The sequence below is a fragment of the Schistocerca cancellata genome, chromosome 5 (genome assembly GCF_023864275.1).
Source record: "Schistocerca cancellata isolate TAMUIC-IGC-003103 chromosome 5, iqSchCanc2.1, whole genome shotgun sequence".
NCBI lineage: Eukaryota > Metazoa > Arthropoda > Insecta > Orthoptera > Acrididae > Schistocerca > Schistocerca cancellata.
In genome coordinates, this window is record NC_064630.1 from 255127384 (window position 1) to 255151432 (window position 24049).

Below are 24049 nucleotides of genomic sequence, written 5' to 3' on the forward strand. Positions count from 1 at the left end.
AGAGTATCTTCTAGTGACAATAGATTGGTTCTGTGCAACATAAGGGTTGAGTCATCTGCCCTTACTTTCCAGCCTACCCCAATCAACCTCTCTTTCTTCCTGGAAGAAGAAACAGGGGAAGTTCCAAAAGTTAGAATTAGTATTTTCCACTAATCAACAGTATTACGAATTTTGGCCCCTTGAGATGAGTACTGTCCAGTCATTTTATGTGATTTGTTTAACCGAAGTTCATTTTGAGAATATGTTGGACACATTCATCCCAGATAAGAAAACAAAACACATATAGGCAATGAAGCGTACTTCATTAATACAATTATTACATAAGCATCGTTAATAACACTAAAAAAACTGACTGAAGTAAAATTAATTGTGACAATTTCATTGAAACACAAGACAGTTAAAATGCTTCGGGATCCACAATATAATGTACTAACACTCTATTTCCAACTCAATAGCCTCTCTAGTTCTCAAATTAAGAGTTGAGTAGTCTTTGTCTTGTCTAAAATTCATTCATCTATGGATGGTGAGCTTGTATATCAAACACATACAGACATTAAAAGTGACTGCATTGACCAGGCTACTTATATATTCATGTTTTTAGGACATTTTATGAGGGATGATTGTACATAATATATTTATTTTCATTTTTGTTTCCAAAATGTACAGCAAAATCTGCTGAAATTATCATATAACTGCAAGGTTTGTTGTATCTTATATGCTTATAATATTTCAGTTGAAGAGAGAGGACAAGTTGCCTCATTACCAACTATAGATAATCTCAAAATTAATCATATGTGAGCAGTAGTGACATGTGGACTTTGCACGGACAGACGGTGATGCAGGTGTGACACCAGCTCTGAGGAGGCGTAGAGAGCGTGCCGAGCGCCAGCGGAGCTTCATCCGCGAGCAGCAGGAGACCACCGCCTCTTTGCGTGCCTCAATTGTGGCACACGGTACTTATATTTTTGTTTTGTTTTTTGATACTTTTCACTTTTATCAGAATTTTATTTCTATATTTTTTATTGTTTTTCAATTATGTTTTTGAATTATTATTTGCTGGCCATCACCAAGGTTACATAGGGAAAAAAATCCTTCTGCATTCATGTTAACTACAGTGTGTGGCTGCATTTTACACACACAATGTATTGGAGCATATAGCACACTTTCAACAGTAAATTGTTTCTTGTGCTTACATGCAGTTTCCCAGTAGTCTCATTCCTGCGACTTTAGTGTACTGTGTTTCATTGCACCATACTAGCTCTAATAAACATTTTTTTAGCTTTTCAGTAATGGCTATTTTTTATGTTGGAAATTTACTTATGAAAGTATAAAGGAAAGGTATTTTAACAGTTCAGGAAAATATACAATTACTATATCAAATGTTTTTCATAAAACTGCTTAGCCATTTGTTCCAAACTGCCAAGAACATTACATTGTCTGAAAACCTATTGTCCCTCAGAATTCAATTCATTACTTTACATTCTGAATTACCATGCCAAGTATTTAAATACTAAACAGAACCCATTATTATACAGTCTAACTGACATTTAATGTCAACTAGACAGCACAAACTTCTGTTGTACAAATATCTATACATATTTCATAATAAAGCCCCTACTGTATTTTTCTGTCTGTATGTGAAGGCAGGAGCTACTGCAGCAATTTTAATACAGTTGTCACTAATAGACAGATTGATTCATGAGGAAGGTTTGTGTATATAATTTATTACTGCTGTGCCAGACAAGCTGTCCAGCCATAGATACTTAGTACTATTACTGTGAAGATGTTGCAGGTTGCCAGTGACTTATTAAAAAAGAGGTACAAAACTTCATGCTACACCATTGACTTGCAGGTGACTTTTTGGAAGTGGATGCTCCAGAATTTTTTACAGATATATTGATAGTATAAGGTATTGATATGTTACTGTCAGTACAACATGGTGAAACTTACAGGAAAGAAATTGATGATTAAGAGTGATTGTGAAAAAGAAGTTGAATTTCCGCTCATGTTAAGCAAGTTATGTGGACAGAACATTGTTTTTGACTAGAGTGAGGCTCCAGACTCTTGTATGGAGGATGTAGCAGTTGGTATTGCTGGTGTAGAGAACCAATCAAAAGAGTTGAAAACAAATAAGTTGCCAGGTCTGGATCAAATCCCTGGTTGATTTTACAGAGAACACTGTACTGCATTAGCCCTTTACTTAGCTTGCATTTATTATGAATCTCTCATTCAGTGCAATGACCCAAGTGACTGGAAAAAAGCACAGGTGACTCCTGTAGATAAGAATGGTAAAAGAATGGACCAATAAAATTACAGACTAACTTTCTTAACACCTGTTTGCAGCAGAATTCTAGAGCACATTCTATGTTCGAATAAAATAAAATTCCTTGAGACAGAAAAACCTCTGTCCAAAAATCGACACAGAGTTTGAAAGCATTGCTAATGCAAAACTCAGATTGCCCTTTTCTCACATCATATTCTGTGAACAGTGGGTGAAGGGCAACAGGCAGATTCCATATTCTTAGATTTCAAGAAAGCATTTGACACAGTGCCCCCTGCAGACTGTTAATGGAGGTCTGAGAATATGGAATAGGTTCCCTGGCATCTGAGTGGCTCGGAGAATTTTAGGTAACAGAACCCAGCCCATTGTCTCTGGCAGTAAGTGTTCATGTGAGAGAAGGATATTATCAGGATTACAAAAGAGGAGTGTTCTCTGCATATATAAGTAATCTGGCAGATAGGGTGAGCAGCAGCCTGTGACTGTTTGCTGATGATGCTATAGTATATGGGAAAGTATTGTCATTGAGTGACTGTAAAAGGACACTGGATGACTTAGGCAGAATTTCTATATGGAGTGATGAATGGCAGCTTTCTCTGAATGTATTTAACAGATGAGTGGGAAAAATGTTTCTGTAATGTTTGAATACAGTATTAGTGGTCTGCTGCTTGTCACAGTCACAATTATTAAATATGTAGGCATAAAGTTGCAAAGAGATAAAAAATGTAATGAGCACGTAAGAACAGTAGTAATGAAATCAAATGGTCAAGTTTGGTTTATTGTGAGAATTTTTGGGAAATGTAGCTTGTCTGTGAAGGAGTTTGCATATAGAACACTCATGTGACCCTTTCTTGAGAGCTGCGGATTAAAGGAAGACACTGGAGCAATTTAGAGGTGTGCTGCTAGATTTGTTACTGGTAGGTAGAGTCAACAAGCAAGTACTGTATTACAGAGATGCTTCATGAACTCAAATGGAACTCCTTGGAGAGAAGATGACGTTCTTTTTATGAAACACTATTGAGAAAATTTAGAGACTCAAGAATTGCAGCATACTGCAGAAGGATTTTGCTGCCACCAACATACATTTCACATAATGACCAGATAAAGGAAATTAGGGTTCACACAGAGATGAATAGACAGTTATTTTTCCCTTGCTCATTTTGTGAGTGAAACAAGAAAATAAATGATTGATCAGTGATATAAAGTACCATCTGTCATGCATCGTACAGTAGCTTACAGAACATATGTGTAGATGAAGATGTAGAGGTAAATGTTGAAATATAAATAAATAAAAGTCATAGAATGAATGGAGAAGGAAGCAGTGAAATAAGGAAAGAGCAACATTTATCAACAACAAGAGTTTATTTGGGACATGGGAAGACAGTGAACCCAAATGGCAGTGTAGGGGTAAAAGTTTGCACATTATTGTACTGTAAATAAGAAGGTTATTTTTTTGTATGTTCTGTTTGGTCACTGGTCTATTTAGTTTTTTCCTGTGGCTGTAATCTAGTTATTCTCACAACTAATTTTTTCAACCCAGTTAATTATTTTGTAATATAGGTCATAATGAATACTGCATGAGAGAAAAGATAAGCATGTTCTTAGCAGCTACTGAAACAGGCTAAGAAAATTTCAGCCTAGCATAAACACAAAAGTTCACGGTTTTGAAATTTCCAGTCAAATTTAGAAAACAGACATATTTTCCTGGGCAGGAAATTTTTATTTTTACTTTTTTTTACCGTTAAATGTACTGTATTTTAAACTAAATAAGGCAATGAAAAGTTTTTGATGGAATATAAATGAAGGTAAGAATAAAGATGCAAAAGTCATGCAGTTGTCAGGTTAGTAAGAATTCTTGTATAAAGTCTGAAAACATCACCACCAAACACAGCTAAAAGTGGTACAGCTTCCAAATGAAAAAGATCAACACAAGTTTCTGTATTAAAACAATAGTTTATTCTGCACTACCATCTGTTGTAAATTGTGTTGGAGATTAAAACATTGGCAAAGTGTTTACATGTATGAAGCCATTATGCAGTGCATTATTATTGCATAATAATAATGCTAATGTCCACATGTCACAGTTTAAACTACAGCTTTCACCAACACTCAATTATGCTAAAATATTTTGACCAAATTGGACAACTTGCTTCTCATCTAGCACACACACCTCCCTGAGCCATTTCCAGTCACACAATGCCCCACTTTCTGTGTACAGGTAGCTGAGCAAACTCCTCCTACCTCCCAAGAAAAATTTCCCATCCTAACTGCCAACAACATTTGGTGTTTACACCTAAGACGAGGCTTACAACCAGTAATGTTACAATTAGTAACACACACAGGGATATATTGTCCTGACTGACTAAATTGTGCCAGCACTGTACCTCAACTGGGTGAGAGGATGAGTATGGTAGACAGGATGAAGGCAGAAAGGAGTCAGGGAGTGGAGATTGAGTTGGAGGAGGGGCCTGACAACTGGAAGGGAGAAATAGTAGGTGCACAGGATGAGGATGTGTCACTGGTGAGTTTATTTGGGCTGGAGACAGGGAGAGTTATGCATGACTCATAACAACATGATGGACTGGATTGGGAGGGAGAGGTAGTACAGAGGAAGAGGGAGGTTTCAAACAGGAGGTTGTGAGTGCAGGGTGATTGAAGCTGCGGTCAGGAGGCAGAGATGGAAGTGGATGTGAGGCAGATATGGGCAGAAATGGAGTTCAGGAGGATTATGGGGTTAAAGGATTTGTTGCACATACAGTTCCCATCTTCACAATTCAATTATGTTGGTTCTAGTGGGAAGGATTTGGGCTATGAAGTAACTGTTGTAAATGAACATGCTGTACTGAATGACATGCCCTGCACTGCGTGGACAAACTCTGGTCTCGGACACAGTTCGGTGGTGGCCATTTATTCGGGTGGACGGCTGGTTGGTGGTCCATATAAAATGCTGTGCAGAAGTTATGGCATGCTGTGCAGAAGTTACGGCAGAGCTAGATTATGACTGCTTTTGTGCTGTGCCTCTGATAGATTATGATATTCTTGTGACAGGATTGGAACAGGATGTGCTTGGAGGGTGTCAGAGAACACTGCAGTATCATCCTGGACTGGTTCAACTTAATCATATTCTTTGCCAGGATGTTAAATACTCATCATCATGCCCATAAATGAGAGACATCATGTGCTGCAGTTCTTCCCAACTCTCCCAAAAAGGTATTCTTCCACCCTCCCTATGCAGTATCATCATTCATCCTGATGCCATACTCATTCTAATCATTTCCCATATGGATCTCAGCCCTTTGGAAGACAAAGGTGCAAGACCTATCTGATACACCCAGTTAGGACATACTACTCGAGTCCTGTCACATGCCGATCCTATTCTTATCCCATCTTATCACAGAGAGGGTAACCTGTGGAAGGTTTTACGATATATGTCATCTCTGCTGTAGCTCATGCACAGCATTTTATTTGGTCATGACCTCCAACCAGCTGTCTATCCAAATGAATGGCGACTGTCAAGCAGTGGTCAACAAACAACACTCTGCTGACCACAACATCGTCAGTTTCAATGGCTGCTTCATAATGTGTGCCATTTGGAACCTACCTCCAATACAGGCTTCTCCAAATTACAAAGTCAGTTGTCAACACAGTACACCCTTCAATCTCATAATCCTCCTGGCTTCAATCTCCAAAAGCCTCCGCCCTGCATCCATCTCTGGCCCTGCCTCGTGACTCCAATTTCACTTATCCTACACTCACACCCTCCTGTCTGCACCCTCCCTGTTCCTGTGTTCTATTTCCTCCTCCCAATCCAGCCCTCCACATGACTGTGCACTGCGCACAACTGTCTCTGCTTTTGGTCATAATGAGCTCACCAGTGCCACACTCCCTTCCTGTGTCTCTTGTCTCTCCCTCCCAACCGAGCGAGGTGGCGCAGTGGTTAGACACTGGACTCGCATTCGGGAGGACGACGGTTCAATCCCGCGTCCGGCCATCCTGATTTAGGTTTTCCATGATTTCCCTAAATCACTCCAGGCAAATGCCGGGATGGTTCCTCTGAAAGGGCACGGCCGACTTCCTTCCCCATCCTTCCCTGATCCGATGAGACCGATGACCATGCTGTCTGGTCTCCTTCCCCAAACAACCAACCAACCATCTCCCTCCCATCTGTCAGCCACCCTTCTCCAACTCAACATCCTACTTCCATCTCCTTTCTCCCCTCGTACACTCCGCTGGACACCCCACCACAACAACCATCACCAGTTGAGCTGCAGTGCTGGCACAATGTAGTCTGCCAGGACATTGTAGGCTTGCAGGGGTGTGTGGGTGGCTGAGGATGACATGGTGGCCAGACAGTATCATTGGTGCCTTTAAGGCTTGTTTGGACGGTGTTTGTTTTTTATATAAAGAAACATTCCACATGGGAAAAATATATTAAAAAACAAAGATGCTGTGACTTACCAAACGAGAAAGCGCTGGTAGATAGACACAATAAAAAACACACAAACACACACACAAATTTCAAGCTTTTGCAACCCACGGTTGCTTCATCAGGAAAGAGGGAAGGAGAGGGAAAGACGAAAGGATGTGGGTTTTAAGGGGGAGGGTAAGGAGTCATTCCAATCCCGGGAGTGGAAAGACTTACCTTAGGGGGAAAAAGGGACAGGTATACACTCGCACACACGCACACACACACACACATATCCATTCGCACATATACAGACACAGGCAGACATATGTAAAGGCAAAGAGTTTGGGCAGAGATGTCAGTCGAGGCGGAAGTACAGAGGCAAAGATGTTGTTGAGTGACAAGTGATGTACAAGGGGCGCAACCTCCGCTAATTTCAAGTTGCCACCCCTCGTACATCACTTGTCACTCAACAACATCTTTGCCTCTGTACTTCCGCCTCGACTGACATCTCTGCCCAAACTCTTTGCCTTTACATATGTCTGCCAGTGTCTGTATATGTGCAGATGGATATGTGTGTGTGTGCGAGTGTATACCTGTCCCTTTTTCCCCGTAAGGTAAGTCTTTTCGCTCCTGGGATTGGAATGACTCCTTACCCTCTCCCTTAAAACCCACATCCGATATAAAATTCAGAAGGATGAGATAAGAAAGGATAAAACATGCAATGACACATGTAGCCATTATTTCCCTTGCTCTGTCTGTGAATAGAACACACAGAGAAGAGACTGATAATAGCATGGACTAAGCTTTGTCATGCTCTGTTCAATGGTTTGTGGTGGGCATATGTACATCTAGATTTTATAGAATGTAACAACAAAAACAATCAATTGTTGATAAAATTATTTAATTGGATAGATAAAAAATCTACTCATAAAGCAGCAGCAGAAAACACATATAAAAAACTGTTGTGATTGGCAAGCTTTCAGAGCTGGTGACTCCTTCTTCAGGCAGAAGGGTTGAAGGGGAAGGAAGAAGGGTGAAGGAAAAGGACTGGAGAGGTCTAGGAAAGGGGTAGACTTTGGCAAAGTCACCCAGAACCATGGGTCGGGATGAGAAGGAAATACTGATTGTTGGGTACTATCTCAGGTTTTCAAATCTCATCTGGTACAGTCCCCAACAATCAATATTTCCTTCTCATCGTGTGCGGTAAGTATTCCCTGACCAGCGGTTCTGGGTGACTTTCACAAAATCTACCTCTTTTCCTAGACCTCTCCAGTCCTTTTCCTTTACCCTTCTTTCTTCCCCTTCAACCCTTCTGCCTGAAGAAGAAGCCACTGGCTTCGAAAGCTTGCCAATCACAACAGTCTTTTATGTGTATGTTCAGCTGCCACTTGGTGAGTAGATCTTTTATCTATCCAATTAAATAGACCTTATAGAAGTACTTACTGTTCCCTTTCCATGGTCACGTCTTCCTTGTTCCAAACTATAATTGTTCTCTAATCTTGAAAACTTCCAATCATCCTGTACTTGGAATTGTGCATGTCATCTCTGTTTACTTAATATTGTTGTTGACAGTACATTGCACCCTTTCTGTTATACTTTTCATGGGTCATATGCAACTTTGTATTATGTACTATTTCATAGCAATTTATCTGAAAATAATTTCTCATTTGTATCATTTCTGAATACTGAGATCACCCTGTACTCATTTGCCTTTTATTCATCACACTTTACATTTATGCCTTTCTGTGTTGTCTTTGTATAATAATTTCCTACTCTTTGTTAACTCCTGTTGTAGAATGTGTTTGACTTATGTTTTCTTAGTCTCAGATAATAATGAAAAAGTACAATTAATGTCAGAACTTATAGTAATAATGATAATAATAATAATAATAATAATAATAATAATAACAACAATAACACAACATCAAAACATGGTTTCATGTGTGCATTGTCTTAACATGTATGGGACTGCTGTTAGAACGACTCTAGTTCAGATTTTCAAAGAATTTGATGTTGATAACTTAACATAAAATATAGATATACTAGTTTTAAAATACAGAGTAAATTATCTTAGCAGGTCAAATGGGAGTGGGCTGTTAAAAAGAAAAATTGTGGTAATAACAATTTGTGTTTTATTATCACACAGTTTTACTGTAAATATAAGACCAATAATAAAGTAAATAAACAGTTGGAAAATAATTAATACAAATAAACTATTTTTGTAGTACTTTCGGTCAAACAGATATATGGTGAACAAAAAAACTGACAATAAAAATTCTGTTAATAATTAAATTAGAAAAAAATAAAATACCTTGATAAAGCTGTACAGGAGAATGGACAAGGCAAGACATATTAAAAGATATTATTGAACTCAGGGCAAATAAATGGAAACAACCTGTCAGTTAACTACTAATATAGATTGTGAGATCATTCATTTAAGACCTTTTACTGTGTATGTCCTAATTTCATTCTCTGCGTATCATTGCTATACTGCAATAGCTGTTGTAATGAATATTATGGTCAACCATTGGAATTCCTGATGAGAATGTGTGAGCTTGTCAAAAAGGGTTATGCAGCCATTTCTGAATGGGAGCCACACAGTGGTGAATATATTACTGCAGTGTATAAAAAGAAATATGCAGCAAAGAGCAGTGAAAAATTATATTTATTTAGAGCTGCTACATAAACATACCAGGATACAGCTCTAGACACATGAAAGTGCAGTTCCTAGTTCAAAATAGTTCAGAAGGCAAGCTATCATTCAGAAATAATCCACGTTTTTTGCTGAGTTTCTGCCATACATGTGAAATGCAGGGCGCACTGTAGAAATTGTGCACAAAGGCAACTAATCAATACTTCACTTTTTTGCTTTTCTCATAAAGTTGGTACACAAAATGGGAGGTTAATCATAGAAAAAAAGCTTATTTGTATTTGTAGCTCTTTTGTTTTGCATTCAGTGACACCAGAAGTGAGAGCGGCAGAGTACATACAGGCAAACTTTCATTGACAAGAGTTGATGAAGATCTTTATATTGTGAAGCATTATCATTATGGTGGAAGGTGGTGTCAGTTTAATTTGGGTGTAAAGAATCAAAACAAGGAAGCACTTGGAATATGATAACTGAGGAAAGTAAAATTAAAGAATTGTGTATCATGTCAATGGAGGTTTCTTTTCTTTCCCATTCAGATGGATCGTCCCACAGTAACATTGTTTCTGTGAGCGCTATAGTGAAGAGAAACTACTTTCTAGACAAACATACTTTATATTTGCTTGCATACATTGTGTCGCAAAGAAATATTACAGAGAAATAACTTTTGTATTATAATTATTCCTGCTTATTAAGCAATGTCTGTGTTATTTTCAGTTTAAAACACAATCTGCTATTGAATATCCATATTTTCACCAAGTTCAGCTCCTACAAATATTCTTTTTCTCGAGATAGTTTAAAATAGGAAGTTGAATTCAGGAACTACTTAAAATCACAGAGAAAGAAATGCTGACGAGTACTTATCTTCACAAGTTACAATTCTCAGTTGCTGGTAGAACGCAGCACTCCTAATTTTTGGAACAACAGGTTTCCTTCTTGAGAAAACAAAGAGGATGGAGGATGGTAAGAGAACCAGGCTTCCAGGCAACAAGTGAGAGGGACTCACCTGTTTTGGGAAGGAAGAATAAAGGAAAAAAAATCAGATTTCTTTGATAAGTGAAACTTAAATATCGCTCATTGCCCATTTGGAACAACATCTACACCTATGCAAGGGCAGTGGAAAGCCCTTGTGGAATGGAAATAATTTAAAGAGTAAAAGTAACAACTCACTCAATAGTACAGGTGTTGAGCCACTGAAAGGCACATAAACAATACTGGAAATTATTGTAGCTTTTGAAAATATATATATTAAAAAAAAAAAGAGTACATATATGCACATATACATATGTGCACGTGTACACATGTGTGGCTACATTGTGCCTTCTAACCACGTTGCACTATGTAGTCAGTTTCTTTATTATTTTTACAATATGCAGTTGCCATCTCTCAGCTTAAATGGATGCTGTGGAAGGCTGAAGTGATACCAATATTTCCAAAAACAGGCATACAATAGTCAATATTGTCAAACACAATAGAAAAGTAATTTGAATCTTAAGCTTTTGGAAATGAAAATTGCTTTATTGGTAAGAAAATTAAAAGAGAAAGTTTAGGAGAGGATGTATAAGTGATGTAGGAAGAGAAAAATTACGTAGAGCCGTAGGTCAAGTCGATGATACACAGTGGAAGTAATGAGTTAAAATATACCATTGGGCTGCAACACACCAAGTTCAACCCACAGACATTAATTTAGTTTTAATCTCTCAGGAATTTACTATTGTCAACTCTAGTTGTACTTGTATCGTCTCTGGTATGGTTATTATTTTTTTTCAGCTGTTGGAAATAAATTGTCACACATTGTCAAAGACTGGAAATGTGAAGCACAAGACAGTGAACTATTGTAATCAACAAGGTAGTCATGAGTAAAACTGATCATTGGCAGGAGGTAAGATGGAGTAACTGAGAAGTGAGGAAAGAGAGTAGCCAAAAAAGAAATATAGAAAAGACAAGGACAAACAAAACAGATATGGATATGTGGTCTAATGTGTAATTTCTATGCTTCTTACAGACTGCCTCTGTAGTGTGTATGTAAATGTTTAATACAGCACATTTTTTAAGCACGAAACTAATATGAGAAGAAAAAAGTGTTCTTTTGCACATTAGTTATTAATCAAAGACAAATTAGAGCACTCAGTAAAAATTCATTAAGTATTTGACCTGAGAAAAAGATACATCAGTCATTCAGCAGGTTATTGTGCACTTGTACACTATTAATATGAAGAATGTACAGAAAGCTTGACAATTTAAATGAAAGGTATTGTCTTCCTCACATGTAGTAAAAAGATTTTGGTCTTGATACAGAAAACCAGAAAAGTGTCACATCTGGTCACGAGATGGAAGGAACAGCACAGACTCCTGACTCACCCAAAAGAGAATCAGGTTCAGTACGTGATCTCACACAGAGACTTGCAAATGCAGGTGTCGGTGGGAACCAAGATGAAGTGACAGGCCCGCGTCCACCAGACCTTGCTGGTGACATGACTGGACTTGTATCTCGTGCTAAGGAAGGCCTGGCCAAGTCAAAATCAAAGGTAAGGCTCTGTTTTTCAAAAGCATTAATCAGAATAATGTAAATAACCATTCATTGTTTTCAGTTTCTGAATATATCATGTATGTCGTTGAGCAATTAACATATGAAATAGTATCTACAGATTCTTGATTTGTAAATTGTGTGAATTAGTGTTGACTATAACAATACCAGAGAAGGAAAGTTGCTACTCACCATATAGCGCAGATGCTGAGTCATGATAGACACAACAAAAAGATTCACACAATTATAGCTTTTGGCCAATAAGACATTTGTGAGCAGTAGACACACATAGACACACCCACACATACACTCATGCAAACCCAACTTGCACACATGTCTGCAGTCTCAGAGAACTGGTTTCAGTTTGCGTGAGTGTGGCTTAATAAAACAACTAGTGCTGAAGTCAAGTAGATTACATGCAATGTCTGATAGGAAATTCTTGGTGTACAATAGAAAGATGGTGAAATGAGGCTTTTGTACATTTTTAAACTATGCAAGAACATGCAAAGGAGATGGGAAGAAAATTTTAGGGGGTTAAGCATGTGCATTGTGAAATTATTGTACAGGGTATTCTAACTGTGTAAGGGATATCAGATGGCACTCACAACTGTCAGGCTTGATGATGACTGAGAAAAACTTCATCACAACCCTGTTTATATTAAGGCAGATCAAATACTATAACAATAAATGAAACCAAGAAGACAGCCTTAATTAGTGAACTTCATATTAAAATGAAAATTCACCAAAGAAACAGTCCTGTCAGAGGAACATCCACAACAGAGCATATACCAGAGGTTGAAAGTACCACTATGACACCTGAAGATGGGTGTATAAGATCCCAAAACCGGTTGTATGTTAAATAAAAGAACGTACAGCTGTAGCGGTATATTCAACCTCTGGTCACCAAAGAAAACTGTAAAATTATGAGACAGATCTTCTGCCCAGAACTTGCCTTCAGAAAGAGAAATATTTAAGACTGTTGACAGACACACATAAAAGTACATGAAAGTATCCTAGCTTTCAGGTTTGTTGGGCTTCCCCCCTCAGCTCTGTCTGCCCTGAACCTCAAAACCAGTGGCTCCCCAGCAAACATTAGAGTTTTTGAACTGCCCTTTAAAGACATTGGAAGGTCATTTATATCGATTAGAAACAAGAGGGTCCAGTGTAATCCCTGAAGTGCTACACATTAAGTTCCCCCGTTCTGAGATTATTTTCATGCCTGAGCCTCTCTTAATGAGACTCCCTGCTTTCTGTTACCAAGGTAAGATTTCATCCATATAAGAGGCATACCATTAATGCCTAGAGACTTTAGTTTGCTAAGTAAATTTCGTGATCCATGGAATGAGAGACTGTGGCAAGGTTACAAAATATATCAACAAGGTGATTTTTCTTGTTTATCTCTGATAGCACTTCATTTTTGAGGTCTTATACTACATTCTGTGTGAAGAATCCTTTATGAATGCTAAGCTGTGAGGCAGTTACCAAGTTCTGTTCAGTTGCATGAGTCAGTATTCCTTTGCCAAATACATTTGAAAAGACAGGAAGAGGTGATACAGATCTTTAGTTACAGGTGGTTTGCTTATGTCCAGTTTTGTAGGTGGGTGTTACAACAGCACATCTAAGTGTGTCAGGAGTTATACTCTGTGTCATTGATTGATAACAAAGATACAAAGGGTAATCCTATCAAGACAGCACAAGGTTGTAATATTCTGATAGAAACAGTGTCATAGCCAGCAGAATTACTACTTTATAGTCAAGTGATGAATTCTTGGATCTCCTGAAGGGGTTGTATTTTTGAAACTAATATCTTTTGGTGGTCCATGCAGTGTCTGCATAAGTAAATCTAACACATTTGTATGTGGTTGCATTTTACTGTGTGCAGTGTTTGCACCACTGTGAGGAAGCAATCATTGAATTTGGGGTCAGTGATTTGAAAGTGGAATTCAAAACTGGAAATCAGCAACTCTAGGTGCCCTCTGTCAATGCTACCTGACATCAAATAAACTTTTCAGATGATAATGTGTGCCTGTACCCACTACGCTATAGTTCTCGTCTTTTAGTGGTGCCACAAAAAAACTCGATTCTCTCTGATTTCATTTAATACATCTTCATTGATTGTCCAGTCTAGTCATCTAACCTTCAATGTTCACCTTAAAACACTTAAATTTATATTTGATGTTAACATGTTCCTCTTTTTCAGGAAAATTTTCCCACTACTGCCAGTCTACATTTTATATCCTCTTTACTACTAACATAATCAGTTATTTTACTGCTCAAATTACAAAACTCATCTACCATTTTCAGTGTCCGGTTCCCTCAGCTTCACCTAGCTTAATACGAGGACTCCCTATTACACTTGTTTTAACAACATAAGAGATAGGTTACAACCCTGTCTCATTCCCTTCTCAATTAGTGCCACCCTTTCATGTCCTTTGACTCTTACAATTGCAGTCTGGCTTCTATGCACATTGTAGATAATATTTCATTCATTGTATTTTATCACTTGTTGGCCTGTACCTCATATCTTGTCTTTTCTAGAGCACGTAATATTATGGAGGTGGTAGCAGTAGATTCAGTAGAATCTAAAGTTTTATTGAATCTACCAGTACCATCTCCATAGTGATACAATATGAGGTGACGTTGGAACCAACAGAATTGTTTATGCATATATGTTTGTGATGTGGATAATATTGTTTTACAAGTTTTGTATTTTGTATTTCATATTTCTTCTGCATATATCATTTCAGCTGGAGTTATGTTTGTTAAAAATTTTAGAATCTTCTGTTGCTAAATACCATTGATGTTCCTCATCTCACTATTTAGAAAATTACTATTATTTTCTTTAATTACTATTATTTCCTTTTACGTCCAATTTTTATCCAGTAGTTTGCTGAAACAGTCAAGAATCTCACAATATCAGTGTCATCAGAGTTGACAGCATAAGCTTAGAAAGACAAAGGTGGCAAAAGAAATTTACCATGGCCTTTATGAATGAACAACTCTGGCAATCATCATTGACTGACCTTCTGAAATGCCAAATCTCAAAGCTATTGGAAGCTTGCATTCCAAGTACAAGTTCAGAGTGTTAATCATTTTGTACTGTCTGTTAAACCAGCTATTTCTCAATGAGAAGTTTTGGTTGACCACTGTCACATTAACAATGCTTAACTTGACAGTCTGTTTACTGAACTGGTAGGATGTTACCATAATTTGAAAAAAATTACGAATAATTTCTATTATAGTGAAATTATTTAATTAACAACAACTTGTGATGAATATCTGTTATTAATACTCCCTTCTTCTCTTTTGATGGGCAGATTTATAGATGCAAGTATAGGTATTAATGCTGTTGTTTTGCAAATTTTTGTCTTCACCTTCTTAATGGCATAGCATATACACTACCTGTCTGCTAGACGTCAGTATGCATCCTAACAGTGGTTGCTATCTGTTGAGTACTGTTATTGACAGAGCTGAATGTAAATTTATTTTCATTTATTGAAGTGATGTTTTTGCACAATACATTGACTATGTATTATTTCTTGCAGAATGTTTGCACATTTTTCAGAATTTGTTTTTCGTCGGTGGCAAGTAATCTGTGACAAATGGACACACAAACTGATTTTAGTATATAATACATGAGTTAAATCCAGTATTCCTGCAAATAATGTATGTACTTCTTCCATATTGCTATCAATAGTTCTGCAACCTTAGCTGTAAATGTATCTCTGATGACATGGGAACAGCTGCTTGTAGTTGTCAGATTGCAGTACTCATAGTTACAGTTACTACTATGTGACACTTCATGGCATAGTGTTATGATCTGAATTCTGTCTACATGTATTTATGAATGATGTGTGACGATATATGTGGAAGATAAATCCGCTAATTATACAATGTAAGACATGATGCAAGGAAGTTGATGTCATGCATGTAAGAAGAGCTATCATTATAATTTGGTTATGTTAATACAATCTTGTAATTTTTATATCTACATCTACGTCTATATTTACATATCTACATACATACTCCGCAATCCACCATACGGTGTGTGGTGGAGGGTACCTCGTACCACAACTAGCATCTTCTCCCCCTGTTCCACTCCAAAACAAAACGAGGAAAAAATGACTGCCTATATGCCTCTGTACGAGCCCTAATCTCTCTTATGTTATCTTTGCGGTCTTTCCGCAAAATATAAGTTGGCAGCAGTAAAATTGTACTGCAGTCAGCCTCAAATGCTGATGCTCTAAATTTCCTCAGTAGCGATTCATGAAAAGAATGGCTCCTTTCCTCCAGAGACTCCTACCCGAGTTCCTGAAGCATTTCTGTAACACTCGTGTGATGATCAAACCTACCAGTAACAAATCTAGCAGCCCGCCTCTGAATTACTTCTATGTCCTCCCTCAATCCGACCTGATAGGGATCCCAAACACTCGAGCAGTACTCAAGAATAGGTCGTATTAGTGTTTTATACGTGGTTTCCTTTATAGATGAACCACATCTTCCCAAAATTCTACCAATGAACTGAAGGTGTCTATCCGCCTTCCCCACAACTGCTATTACATGCTTGTCGCACTTCATATCCCTCTGCAATGTTACGCCCAAATATTTAATCGATGTGACTATGTCAAGCGCTACACTATTAATGGAGTATTGAAACATTATGGGATTCCTTTTCCTATTCATCTGTATTAATTTACATTTATCTATATTTAGAGTTAGCTGCCATTCTTTACACCAATCACAAATCCTGTCCAAGTCATCTTGTATCCTCCTACAGTCACTCAACAACGACACCTTCCCGTACACCACAGCATCATCAGAAAACAGCCGCACGTTGCTATCCATCCTATCCAAAAGATCATTTATGTAGATAGAAAACAACAGCGGACCTACCACACTTCCCTGGGGCACTCCAGATGATACCCTCACCTCTGATGAACACTCACCATCAAGGACAACGTACTGGGTTCTATTACTTAAGAAGTCTTCGAGCCACTCACATATTTGGAAACCAATCACATATGCTCATACCTTACTTAGGAGTCTGCAGTGGGACACCGAGTCAAACGCTTTCTGGAAGTCAAGCAATATGGCATCCATCTGATACCCTTTATCCATGGTTTTGCAAGATATCATGTGAAAACAGGGCGAGATGCGTTTTGCAGGAGCGATGCTTTCTAAAGGCGTGCTGATGCGTGGACAGTAACTTCTCTGTCTCAAGGAAATTCATTATATTCGATCTGAGAATATGTTCGAGAATCCTGCAACAAACCGATAACGATATGATGTATGCAGACAATGTTAGTCTTTTCCACAATGGTATATTTGAATTTTAGGTGCCTGAAAATTATACAAAGTCAAAATTTGCTAATCACACAATTACATAAAGAGCATTAATATACAACGGACCATGTTTTATTTGTAAAATATTTAGAGGCTGCGAACCTATACAGAAGTAAAATTTTAGTGGTGCAATTGTTGCAATTGTTTTCTTTTGTCTAGAAAGATGTATAAAGTCTTCAAAATGCCTCTTGATACTTCCTGGATAGAAAGTAGCCCTTGTGTTGCAATATTATGAACTCCTTAATTTTGTCAAGCTCTCTGTATCTTATGAAATTTTTGAATCCCAAACCACTATTAACTGCATAGGGATATTTTGAATCAAAAGTCATTCATCTCTTTGGGCAAAAATTATTCCGAGCTAGTTCTAGTGAACTTTCAATTAATTTGGATGACTTTGGATGTCCAACAGCATTCCATAAAACACTACATTTTTCTGTAGTTTTGCTATTCACTTTGTCTAATGCCATTTAAGGAGATTGTAAATTTAATGTCTATTGATGCTAGGGAGTCCTTACATTGTTCACTCATTTTCTAGTACTGTAAACATAAGAGTTATGTGTAATTATATGAATGAGACACCCATATTCAATAAGGTTAGCAATTTTGTTACAATTGAAGAAGGTACTGAAGATAAGAGACTTTGGTGGTTACATTGTCATCTTTGACTAGTTACACAGAGTGCTTCCATTAGCAAAGAGAGGAAATACTGGCAATCACAGAGTCAGTTGAATTGGGTCATGTCAGTAGTGTAACTGCAAAACCATTCAGCTACAGAGCATTTTTATGCTGTATTCGTTACACTACAAAGCAAGTAACAAGATGCTCAACCCAAAGATTGATTTGAACACTGCAGTGTTTCAGAAGGCATGTTGATACTGGAGTGGCATGCTCTTGCCTTTCCCTCACCGGGTACAAGTGGGCCCATAGTTCAACATGTAGCCTACTCCAAAACACATTGCTACTTGACTTAGCATTTATATTGTTGTTCTAGGTGGGGGGGAGGGAACCCAAGTGACGAAAATAACGACCAACAGTAGATCAAACCCCCAGGCTTTTAGTGTAATGGTCTGGAGTTTCCTCACTGAGCCAATAATGCACACCACTATATATGGCTGTATTAAATTATTTATCAAACAAAAACTGACCTGACCCCCAGCAACAAAAAAATCAAATGACAAGTAATTGTTTGTATTTGCATAGATGAATAATCACTTTAAATGTTAATATTTTATTAGTGAATAAAATTTTTTGCGATATATTCGAATAATTATCTAAATAGAAATTTATCCAGTTAACACTCTTCTCTGCTAGAAATAAACAGTAAACTGAAAAAGTATCTCTTATTCTCATAACATATGCCATTGACAGTTTTCAAAATAGTTTTATATTTCCTCCTAGAATATGAACACACAAGGTTATAGTTTTGAAAGTGTGACATATTTTTTGTTTCCCAGGCTGAAGTTGTGCCATCTCCTAGACCACCACCAGAGGTCAAAAAGTCAGAAGTTGACCTACAGTGGGAGGAATTAGTGAATAAGGTCAAGCGGCCATTGGCTCTAGCTGACTTGGACTTCACTGACTTGGTCAGTGATGATGACACTGACCTCCTTTCTCCATCACCCATCTGCAATGGTGGTCCGCCTCCTCCACCTCCAGCACCAAGAGGTGTTGCTCCACCACCACCACCAGCCCTAAGAGGAGTTGGTCCACCACCACCACCACCAGCTGCCATTCCACCAGCTATGCGGAATGGTCTTTCGCCACGGACGACTGCGCTTTCAAACTCACCCACATCTCCACCAATTAGAAAGACTAAAAAGACAGTCAAATTATTCTGGAAGGAAGTTCGTGATGATCCTGTTGTTGCAGCCAAGTTGCACAGTGTAGGAGGCACTATATGGGATGAGCTTCCCTCTGTTGCAGTTGATACGCAGAAGCTGGAGCACCTGTTTGAGTCACGTGCCAAGGACCTCATTGCCAAGGTAGGAGGAGACTCAAAGTTATTTCTGTGGGATAGTTCTCTCTCTCTCTCTCTCTCTCTCTCTCTCTCTCTCTCTCTCTCTTCTCTCTCTGTGACTGTGTGTGTGTGTGTGTGTGTGTGTGTGTGTGTGTGTGTGTGTTCCCATTTTATTGCATAATATTATCTTATTCATAACATTCTGCTGCATGCGTTTTTAAGTAACTTCTTTGTGGAAAAAATGCTTATATGTTCCTTAGTTTGTGTTACCACTTGCAATTAAAAAGTCATTTTGCACTACTACACCTCAAAGCATGGACAATAATTTTTGTAGCATGTAGTGCACTATTATTACATTGTGCTTCCCTGACAGTTTTCGTGTTTAACTATGTGACCTGTAACAAGCTTTCTGTAAGCATGAGAGTTACACATGGTATAGGTTCTGTCTCCAGTCACCATGCTGGTAATAATTACTTAGGTGAAACCTACTGTGTAAATGAAATCACAATTACAAATTAAAATAAAACTACATGTTCACTCACTGACACACACACACACACACACACACACACACACACACACACACACACACATCTGACCTTGTTGATACCCACTGTGTAGATAGTTCCACTTTTGTCCTCCATTTTTTTAAATTTTTCTGCGTATCATGCATTTATATAAATTTTTAGATTTTGAAAGCTTACTGCTAAGTAGTTTTTGTCCATATGTACCTTTCCTACATGCATGTCACAGAAAAAGTATTCTTTTTAACTTTGAACAAAAGTTTCTGTAGTGTAGTAGATTGTTTTGAAATTTGTTTTTTGTGAACTTGCACATTCATAAAAAAATGAAGTACAAAAATTCATTTTTTACAATTGTTTTTTATTTCAATATTTCCAGGAAATATTTTTATCAATAGCACTTTAGATAATATTGTTTTTGTAATGTATCTTTGCCACAAACCTGAATCTCTGTAAATAATTGACTGTTTTTTATGAACTACTCAATAAACACATATGGAATAAGTACCACATTGGTGAAGGAGGCTTGTAACATTGGTGTTTCTTGGGGTGAATATCTCTCGTGTTGACAGAACTTAGAATTATTGTCCGCCATCTCAAATTTTTTTAAATGAAGTCTAATAGTCAATGGAAGAAGAGTAAATACATATAACAAACAAAACCATGATAAGACTGACAAGTAAAAGTTAAAGAAATGTTCATCTCTTGGAGAGTTTCTTTTTCTGTATGTGTCGATTAAAAATAGAAGGTGAAATGGTATGGGTGCAAAATGTACAATTTTATAATATTTTTAATGATGAGTTAATGAAAATGGACAAATAGAAGTAGATCCAAAAATCAAGTAGTCAAGTGAAGAAACATGGGTAAATAGAAAGAGGAAGAAAGTTGCAAGACTGATCCGGTAAGACAGGGAAATATTTGAACCTAGAACATGATTCAAGTAATTCACCCTAATAAATAGTCAAAAAATACAATGAGATAAAAACTTCACTGGTAAATATTAGGACTGCTGTCTTTCCCACCATATGTTAACTGTAAATCTATTTATATGTTCTGCAGGAAGTGTTCTTCCTCATGTCTGTTCACTGTTGTGTACAGGCCCAGTCATGGAAACAACTGTGTAGTATTTTCTGAAAAGAAAGCATAAACTATTTCTTTGAACAACATCAACAAAAAATACAGGAAAGCCATAAAACACTTCCATCAGCTGCATATTCTAATGACCCTCCCTTGGCCACTAGAAAAATTATTAAGTATTCCTGATAAGAGCAAAAAGAACAAACAGGCTGGCAACCTTGAATCTTTCCACTGCAAAATTGATTGTAACTACTGTTCCATACTCTTACCAGGTCCTCATTCCTTCCTAGTATTAAATGATTTAAATAAATCTGTCCTTTGGTGTTATGTTTGAATATGAAAATTGGAACTGACTTTTTCATCAAAAATAAAATATTTAGTGCTGTGGAACTTAATTACTGTCTTCTGGGCTGAAAAAGAGTAAATTAATAATTTTGCACTAATGCGTGGTGTCTCCAGAGTGCAATCAAGCACACCAAAGGTTTAAGTTCTTAGCAGCCAGCATAAGAAACAGTTTTTCAAGATCTGCGCCATAATGTAACTCTGAAAAATTCTTGATGCTGTTATTGAAGAGCAAGTCAGACGGAAATCATTCTGAACAATTATGATAGTCTGTGTAGGTTCCTTTAAGATAACAATTATTATCTCATAAAAATGTTCTTCTCAGTGCTCAAGTATGACAGTATATATTCAACTTCTTAAAAGAGTGTATATTAACAAAAATTAATATTTTCTGATATCTCGTAGCAATGGCGGCTGTTGTTTCTTTTTTTAACAATAGAAGTGCCCCTCCTTTGAAAATATGTTCTTCCTTAGTCAAGTCTACTATCTGGGGGGGGGGGGGGATTAGTAAAGTCACAGAATACAGAAGTGTCTTAGAAATCACGGAATGCTAGCAAGCTAAAGATGTTATTTACAATGCTGCGCTCTCCCAGGTGAAAGCGATAATCAGGTTATTTATGACTGAGAGCTTTTCCATTGCTTCTCTTTCACAATGTTCCACAAAACATTTAAAATATAGTCTTGCTCTACCAAATAGATTCTTTTACAGTATTTTACTGGTAAATAAACAGAATATTATTATAGGAAAATGACTTTCAAGCCGTCGCAGCCCTCAGTATTTACATTTATATCACAGTTTGCATTACACATTATGAAGTATAGTTATGTAGTTGTGTATCAGCTGTTAATAATTTGTGTACAGCTACTTAAGTGAAGTAATTAGAATTGAACGTTTATGTAGCAGAATTTGCTAACACTCTAGTGGCTCATATCTCCGCTACATTTAATTCCTACAGAATTTGAAGTGTCAAGATTCAGTTCTGATTTTTAATTTCAGATGCATAATCTATTATGTAGAACAGGAAATTTCTGTTATGAAATTCTTTTTAATTACGTGTGATATGTAGTACTCTTTAAAATATCGTGCTTTCTCAGTTATATCTCAGAAGTGAAAGCCTGTTGTATCAAACATGCTGCCTTATGAAAAATTCTTTTTCATATTAATTTTTAAGGCTCTAATTGTAATGTATCACATCATATTAACAAATCAATTAATCACATGTTACTTGTAGAAATAATTATTTTAAATCCACACATGAAACCAGATAATTAGATGTCTTATCAGTATTCCTTGAAAATGCAAATGAGGACAGGTTTTTACTAAAGTTGTGTGAACTCTAGTGAAGTGCACCATTTTAAAGTAGGTTAGAGAAAGTTTGTTTAATAAATTAATCACATCTGCAATGTGAATCAAGTTTAGATTGCATTTGTCATAGGTTGTGACAATAGGTGCTATATTTCAGCAATCAGAAAACCTGATGCCGTAAAACTAGAACCAGACAGGTTACATACTTTTCATACGTCAGTAATGATTTTGTTTCCATTTGACCACCAATGAGCTGTTATTACCATTTGTGGTACTTATTCAGTTTAGAGTTAATGACACTTAAGAGAAAAAATTAATACTAATTCAGATTCACAGCTTGGTATCGTAATTTATGTCTGAAGTAAGTAAAATAAGTCATTGTTTGTAGATGCAGGACAACAGGAAATTTTTGATATTGCAGAAATGAAACACTTAATGGAAATAGTGTGCTGTGCGCTGTTTGACATGTCTTATTGTGATGACCTACAACAGACAGTTGTCCAAAAAAACTAGAACATATGTATAGTTAATCAAAGACCAGAAAGAATTATAAATGATCATTATTAATACATATTATATTTTGAAACACATTTATTATTTCTGTTTCTTCTGTGTACTAGTGTAGGTAGAAATTTTCTTTTGCCATAAGGGTGAAGACAGCCTTGTATCATTCAATCATTCCTATTCCAAAAGCTTTTATCTTCTAAGATGTCTTGGTACTTACTCAGAGGAAAGGGTTTTGGAGGATTCAGTTTTACTAAAATATATTGTGATGAAGCAGGACACTGACAAGTTGTTGTGGATATCAGGGTGGAGTCTGCATGTCCCTGTTCATTGTGAGATGGCCTTTGATTTGGTTGTGTGACTCTCTATCATACGAAGTACGTAACTATTGTGGACAGGATTCATTTGTGTAGTAAATATAACCATATCCTGGAACCTTCTTGATAGAAATTCAGCCTTCGTTCTTCTTAGTTTAATTTCAAACTCAAGTTAGCTTGAAACTCAAGTCCTTCTGTTAGAATGGAAATAAAATATGCTTCACCAAAAATAATAACCTGTTTTCTGATTTCAAGAAAAAAAAGTTTGTGCACTGCTACAAGAGAGTGAGAGAGATGCTAATTTAAGACTGCGTCACCATTAAGTTAATACTGCAGACAAAATAGATTAGCCATGACCTAGGGGATTGTTTTCAGAATGGATTTTCACTCTGCAACAGAATGAAATGATTTGGAACTTCAAGACAGATTAAAATATATCTGGGTTTAAGGTATCTGGGTTTGAGTCCCAGTCTGGCACACAGTTGTAATCTGCCTCGGATCAATGCAAAAATTCATTCTGCAAATAATTAAGGTTGGGTAAGCCGGTACCTAATGACCGAGAAACAGTGTAGTAGTATAAATGAAAACGTTTCATCATAGATGGATATTACATTGGTGTTCAAAATTAAAGCAACAAATGTAAATTATTCAAGGTTGCACTTACTTTGCAACAATACAGTATAATAATAATGTCGTGTGGCGAGGACCTCCTGTCGGGTAGACCGCTCGCCTGGTGCAAGTCTTTCGATTTGACGCCACTTCGGCGACTTGTGTGTTGTCGATGGGGATGAAATGATGATGATTAGGACAACACAATACCCA

The 24049-nt window shown here is 37.1% G+C and overlaps 1 protein-coding gene across 5 annotated transcripts in view; it reads left to right on the plus strand.

Moving 5' to 3' along the window:
• Positions 1 to 24049, plus strand: part of LOC126188884 (FH1/FH2 domain-containing protein 3) — a 637930-nt gene that overhangs the window by 535340 nt on the left and 78541 nt on the right. For 3 of the 5 annotated variants that reach the window (XM_049930556.1, XM_049930557.1, XM_049930559.1), the window contains 3 exons: positions 831 to 953; positions 11632 to 11861; positions 18658 to 19186. In XM_049930556.1, the coding sequence (XP_049786513.1) occupies positions 831 to 953; positions 11632 to 11861; positions 18658 to 19186 (882 nt within the window). The remainder of the gene's footprint in view (positions 1 to 830; positions 954 to 11631; positions 11862 to 18657; positions 19187 to 24049) is intronic. The other 2 variants (XM_049930555.1, XM_049930558.1) reach the window with 2 other exon arrangements.